Here is a 7,035-nt window from a genome sequence, read left to right as displayed (position 1 = left end):
GTGCGGGGACTGCTTGTTCCGGTCAGGCCGAGGAGAACAAAGCCCGGAGGGAGCTGCAGCTGGAGCAGGAGGAGAAGCTGGCGGCAGAGCTGGCGAGGCTGAACCACGAGAAACTTAAAGACGAGAGGATGAGGCAACAAATAAGACAGAACAGGTAACGCTTTACAGATCTCAGACCTTTGTTTAGCTAGCCGCTGCTGTAAATCAGTCCCAGCGCTGAAAAGTGCGCTTATGGAGGTGTTCGGCCTGTCGTGTGCTTGCTTTATGTCCTGACTGCATTGGGACTGAGCCTTAGATGCAGTGAGATTGTAGCCCGGGAGCTTTTCAAGCAACAGAGGCAGTTCTAGTGTGCTGCAATCAGACACGTACCTTATGTTTTAGAAGAGGCTTTAACTTTCTAAATCTGTGCAGCAGAGAAGATCGTAGCTGGAAAAAGCCATGGGAAAAGGCTGATTTTGAGCAGTGGTTGGGAGAAGGCCGTGGCCAGAGCAGTGGCTGCCGGTGTCAGAGAGTTCTCAGAGACGGGTGGTGGAGGTGAATGTGGGACAGGGGAGGGCTGGGAGGTGGGACACGGCTGTGCCCTCGGCGGGGCGAGACACACTGTGTGAAAGTTGTAGCAGAAGCAAAAATGAGCTTGAGCTGGGAGGAGAAGTTATTGTAAGAGTAAGGTGTGACAATAAGGTATTTCTAGGCAAATTTTGTCAATAAGGGAAAAACTCTCCACGAAAGGTTTGTTTTGAACATATGTTTATGTATATACTTAGTTACACGTTTCTGTAAGCACGTGTGTTCATACACGTATGTGCATATTTATGCAGCTGGATGTAGAGTATGCACAACTACTGACAGCATGGGCAGAGATACAGATAACTCTTGTTTTAAAACAGGCTTTGTTTTCTTTTTCTGCTTTTGCTAGAGCAGTATTTGTCATCTAAAATCAGGAGTTTCTCTGAAAAATATTTCTTTAGGTTGTGTTTAAGCAGTGATGGAAATGCCATTTTTCCCCATAGGTGCTTCCTTGTAAGAGGATAAATGTCTGATCTCTTTATCTCCCCAGTCTTGAACTTCGGGAGCTGGACAAGAAGCTGAAATTCGCCTACATGAACAAGGAGCGAGCTGCACAGATCGCCGAGAAGGCAGCTCTGCAGTATGAGAACATGGTAATGAGCTGCACCCGAGTGCTGGGACCCGTTGTAGGGATCGTGCTGAGCACCCTTCCTTTGCCACTGAGCTTTCTACCTACAACAGCATTCGGGGTGTGCTGAAATGGGGGTTGTGTTATCAAGGACCAATTATCTGTCAATGACGAGCTATAGAAAAGGTTTGCTTTGCTGCTGCGATCAAAGTAGCAGAATAAAGCTGTGTGAATGGACAGTTTTTATTTTACTGGCTTTGTAATAGTTAAAATTGTGACACACTGTGCAGAGCAAGTGCTTATTGTAGTGAATCCTTTCCTCCGAAGCAGATTGTTGAAAATGTTGCTACTACACATCTATCTGACCAACTTCAGAGAGAACTGCGAACTTGTATTTATGTGTCAAATAACACGGGTGATCGGGCAGATGATTCTGATTCCACAAATGGTTTATACAAAAGTCAGTTTACGCAAATTGCTCTAGAGACAACAGTTGACTGAGGATGTTCTGTGGCATTAACCCCCATTCCAGTCATTAAGCTGATACTAGTTTTGCTCATGCTGAATGCTCTGCTTGGTCTTCATTCAACACACAGCTTCCTTAAAGTATTGTTGGTTCCTCTCAAGTTGTTTAGATATTGAGGGTTCTCTTCGAGGGTTCTGCTTACTGAATTAAGCTATTAGGCATGTTCAGGCACTGCATTTATAGGCTGAGGTGGAAAACATTCCTTTTTTTGTAGTGCAGAGTAATTCCTTTTTATACTGTGTATGTTTTCATCACAAGTGGTATTAGTGGGAGTAAAAAGGAATCTTGCATTGCTTTTCTCCCCATAGATACGTGAGGGTGAAATAGCTCAAAAGATGAAGGAAGAGCACGAAAGGGCAGTGAAAGAAGAAAGTACTGCAGAACTGAGGCGAAAGGAGGAGAAAATAACTTATCACAGAGAACTGGAGAAACAGATTGAGGAACAAGAGAGGAAGAAGCAGGATGCTTATGAAGAGTTTCTAAGAGAGAAACTTGTGATTGATGAAATTATAAGAAAGATCTATGAGGAAGACCAAATGTTAGTTACTTTGAATTTTTATTGTTTATTCATTTGAAACAAACTAATTCATGCACTTCTCTATAGAAAACTAGTTTGTATACATTTATTTCATAGGCTAAGGCCCATTTTAGTTTTCTGTGGTCACATTTTACTAACAAGAGACTGACTGTTGGATTTTGCTGTATAAACATCAGAGTGTCCCAGCCAGTCTCGCATCCTTGTTCCCCAAACACAAAACCAGCTGATTTCAAGGTGTGTTTCCATTGGGCCCATTGTGCTGGAACTGGCTGCATGTCACCAATTCCTGCCTCTCTCGCCTCCTGTCCCTGCCTCTTTGTGAGAGGTGTCGTGTGCCTGTCTTATGGACAGGGAGAGGGACGGAGGTTCCTGAGGGCAGGGTGGCAGTGTCTGTGTGGTGGGGAAGCATTTAGGATAGATAAAAAGTGTAGGAGATGCTGGTGCCGTGAGGCTACTGGGCTTCCTCCTCTTTCTGATCTGACAGAGTGTGTATGAAATGCAGTGAGTACCCGTGTGTGCAGTCTGTCCTCCTGAAGAAAGGGGTTAGACATGAGATTCCTTTTTTGGGGCAATTCATAAATAAGTATGTTCAATTTAAATGGGTATGGAGAATCATTAAATCTTAGTCTCTGGAACGTTGTTAGCGATGAGCTAACAACAAAGTCTGTTTAACATGACTTTGCACCATGTTAAATAAAACATTTTTTTCCATCTTCTGCAGGGAAAAGCAACTGAAGTTAGATAAAATGAGAGAAACTCAGGCACATATTGAAGAATACAAAAAAGATCAAGCTATCTGGGCGAGAAGGAAACAGGAAGAGATGGAAGAAGAAAATCGGAAAATTATGGAGTTTGCCAACATTCAGCAACAAAGAGAAGAAGACTGGATTGCTAAAGTTCGAGATGCTGAGGAGAGAAAACAAAGAGTTCGAAGCATGGTACCAACACTGCAATTGTAGAAAAAAGATTCTTGTACACTCTTGTCTTTCATTTAGAAATCTTTCCTTCTTGTGACAGATTGCCCAGAATCTGGAAAGAGAACAACAGAAGCGTGAAGAGCAAGAACAGATCCTCCAAGAGCTGTATCTGGAAGAACAAGAGGAAGCAGAAAGGAAGAAGGAGATGGTAAGTGCTGGCAGGTAGATGAAGTAAAACCTGTGCAGTGGGGAAGAAAGAGAGTATTTTACTTTCACTGGGCTTCTGCAAATACATGGATATTGTTGTACTTGTCAGATACCATGGTTTTTAATACATCGTATGTATGTTAATGTGTGTCTGTGCATGAACTGTTAAGGGAAAATGCAAGTGGAGAGAAGGTTATTGCAGCTTTGCTGTAATTCCTCCAGAACGTTCAGGCTAATGGAACTGGTCTGGATGAAACCTCTGTAAAATAAGAATAGTGGTTATGCAGGAAAACATGTAGTTTATGGAACACTTGCAGCTGTGGGCAGGCTAGTCTAATTTAAACAGACCAGGTATGAGAATGTAAAGAGAAAATGAAACCTTTGAATCGCTGATCTAGAAGATACGGAATAAAGTGAATGCAAGGGCAGTATTTTACATCCCTTCACTTCTTCTGACATCTTTGTGATGGAGCAGTGCTCCTTCAGCCTTTGGACGTGTCACTGGAGTTGTGATGCTTTAAGAACATTGAGTGGGAGTTTCCCAAAGTATGTTCAGTAACAGAGCCTTTGGTTACATTTCCTTTACAGGCAGAAATAGAAAAGAGACTAAGGCAGCGCCTAGACTTACGTCAAGCATACGAAGAGCAACTGGCTCTGAAGGCAGCCGTGCGACAAGCTACGCAAGAAGAGGAACAAGCCTTCAGACAACAGATGTTGGCCAAGTTTGCGGAGGACGATCGCCTTGACCAGATGAATGCTCAGAAACGAAGAATGAAACAGCTTGAACACAGGAGGGCAGTGGAAAAACTTATTGAAGACCGTCGCCAACAGTTTGCTGCAGATAAAGTAAGAGTTTTCACATTCACCTTCGGTTGGAGCCACAGGGTTTCAATATAAGAACACTCCCGTTACCTGAAGCGACAAGGCTGTTGTTACTAGGGAAAGGTGACAGGGGACTTGCAGAGAAATGGGCAGGGGAAGCAGGCTTTTGTTTTGGTTTGCTGACAAGAGCAAAAAGTCATCTTCAAGCTAACTTTTTCTGGTAGCACAAGTCAGCAACAACCACAGAGCCCTGAATACCTGACGTGCTCTGCAGATCCCTCCTCAGGAGCCATGGGGTCAGTGGCACAACTGGTGCATTGCACTGATAATGATGCACGAGAAGGGGCACTCCCAGCCTTGGCTTTAGATTAAGTCTCTCGAATTATCATCTGAGGAGGAAAAGTGTAAACTGAAAACAAGTCACGGAATCCTCTGCTGTGGTTTTTGGACCCGTTTGTAGGGTATAAGCCACGTGTGCAGCGTGAATTGCAATTTCTAGTCAGCAGCATGAGACTATGTGCCTGACTCTCCTTTTCTTGGATTAGCAAAGTAGGGCAGGAAGAGCCTAACTTGTCTGAGAGCCAGGGAGGAACCAAAACTTGACGCTTAACTGCCTCGAAAAGGGCTTCCAGTATGAGCCCACACACTTACCCAGCAGACCAGCCCTGTGTCTTGCCTTCAGTCTTCTCTTTTCTCTGACCTTTTTTGCTAGTTACCAAGCCCGTATTGTTTAATTGTGTTTTTTACACGCACTTTTCCACCCCTTTCAAATGAATGTCCTGTGACCAGGAGTTGGTAAGTGGGAGTTCAGAATTTACTCCACTAAGGAACTTCTCTTTCTGCTGTGGTGGATATTGGTGGAAGCAAATGTTCAGAGAGCTGCAACTGCACGGTTATGAGAACTTGTTTATTGTAGGAGCGGGAACTGGAAGAAAGACAGTTAGAGGTGAAGAGAGAAGAGAAGTTCCGGGCAATTGTTGAAGAAGAGAGACAGAAACTCTTGAGGGAGCATGCGTCTAAATTACTGGGTTATCTTCCTCCAGTAAGTGAATTGCATTTTCAGTGCTTTAAATGTTTGTCCTGTGAATCAGTTTAAGGTGAAGTTGCGGAGCTGTGTGAATTCCTGGAATCGGCCCTTTATTGTGTCAGCTCCCCTGAGCTCACCCTTTCCTTTTTCTGTCTTTTTGATTTGGGAAGTGATTTACCAAAATGCTTTTCCTGTACGAGGGGGATTTGGGCTCTACTGCGATGCTGATGCCTTGTACAGAGCTTGCTGAAAGCTCCTACAGTGTTTTGCATGTCCAGTTTCTGGAATGTGGCATGGAAGTTCTAGAGCAGGGTTCTGCTACCTGGAAAGGGTCTGCTGTATCTTAAGCCCCGTTTCCACCACGCTTCTCGGTTGGGGTCTGGGGAGTGATTTCTTACAGTGTTGGCTTCTCCTCCGAGTCTTCTGCTCCCACAGGAACAAGGCCTTGGCTCTGCTGCATTTCAAAGCTCCCTGCATCCATCCATGTGTTTTTCAGAGTTAAAAAGATGGAAGCAGTTACTGCAATAGGAACAAACTGCAGTTTATTTTGTATTACACTTTGCAATCAGAAGGATCACCTGGTGGGACACAAATGAACAGGGAGCTGCTGTAGGGATGTACAAATGCATTTACATTTCTTAGTCTTTAAAGAAATTCTTCAATGCTGGAAAGCATTGTGAATGGAGTGTGATTTTAATTCAAATAATACACTGATCTGGTCATGAATTCATAAAATTTGGAGTGATTTGTTTTCTCATGTAGATTTCGTAAATAATTGGCAATATTCTGGTATAGTTTTCTGGTTTGAATCTGTTGCTGTAGGAAGTCTTGGTGATGTCAGTGTCCAGGGCTCATGGTTGCTGCATCCTGTAGTCGTACATCACGTTACTTCACTCAAAATGGTTAAACAGAAAAGTGCTAATTCTAAAGTCCCCAATATAAATGCAATTTGTAATTTATTTTTTTCCTGAAGCGCTGCCTCAAGTGTGTTCTGTGGGTCATACACATTTTTAGCCCTAAAATTAATGGAGAATTAGTTAGAGATTCCGATTGCTGGGTTCCCTTGCTTCCCCTCCCAAAAACGTAGTTTCTGATGAAGTTGTTCAGCATCAGTTGATTTCCAGAATACCCTCTTTGTGTGGGCTAGTTCCGCACAACTAAAGGTGGAGACAGAGCCCTGCCCCAGCCAGAGCCTCCCCGGGGCAGCTGCTTGATTCCACTGGCTTGTGCTGTGGCGACTGTGACCGCTGCCATTAGGAGAGGAACACAGATGGATGTTGTCTTTTGTGCACTGCTCACGCTGGAATCTTTGCGGGGTTCTTGCCATCGTTTATGTGAAGAACAAAAGAGGCACTTCTAGGTCAGCACCCAGCACGCCCGTTTGAACTCAAAGTCGTGTGTGAAGTTTTGGGACAGTTTTCAGGGCTGTTTGTTGTAAAGGTGACACTGGAACCAGGATACAAGCTACGACACTCCCTTTCCTATAAAAGTTCAGAGATCTCTCTGTGTTTTACCTTCCAGCGTGTGTTTGTTTCCCCTTACTGCAGGGAATACTCAGAGATGAAGGCGACATCGACATGCTTGGAGAGGATTTTAAACTGGCGTATCAGAAGAGAAGAGGCAATGCGCTTCCACCAGAGAGCTGAAACTTCCCCCCTCTCATCTCCGGGTTTGCCACTAGGTGTCAGCGGATTTCTAATGAAAACTTCCATTTGCTGTTAACAGTCAGGAACTCCTTTCTAGCACCGTAACAAGTCTCCATTTTAAGATGAGCTCTCAACTGATGAGCATTTAGCTTTGCATTTTTCCTCAATAAACTATTACAGAGTGCTCAATTAGTCTCAGTCAGTGCTGTAGCAGTGT

The 7,035-nt window shown here is 44.0% G+C and overlaps 1 protein-coding gene across 1 annotated transcript; it reads left to right on the top strand.

Annotated features, from left to right (window-relative positions):
- Positions 1-14: 14 nt before the first annotated feature.
- Positions 15-6,818, top strand: MNS1 (meiosis-specific nuclear structural 1; the record flags this gene model as incomplete). Its single annotated transcript, XM_010010119.1, has 8 exons — positions 15-154; positions 1,058-1,160; positions 1,970-2,199; positions 2,921-3,137; positions 3,217-3,324; positions 3,912-4,169; positions 5,062-5,187; positions 6,720-6,818. Coding segments are annotated over 8 exons (1,281 nt in total), but the record flags the coding sequence as incomplete, so codon positions are not given.
- Between the last annotated feature and the right edge of the window lie 217 nt (positions 6,819-7,035).

The sequence above is a fragment of the Nestor notabilis genome, unplaced genomic scaffold, assembly GCF_000696875.1.
Source record: "Nestor notabilis isolate BGI_N333 unplaced genomic scaffold, ASM69687v1 scaffold28202, whole genome shotgun sequence".
In the NCBI taxonomy this organism is placed as follows: domain Eukaryota; kingdom Metazoa; phylum Chordata; class Aves; order Psittaciformes; family Psittacidae; genus Nestor; species Nestor notabilis.
Note: the sequence above shows the minus strand (reverse complement) of the source record. Positions and strands in the feature narration are given on the sequence as shown.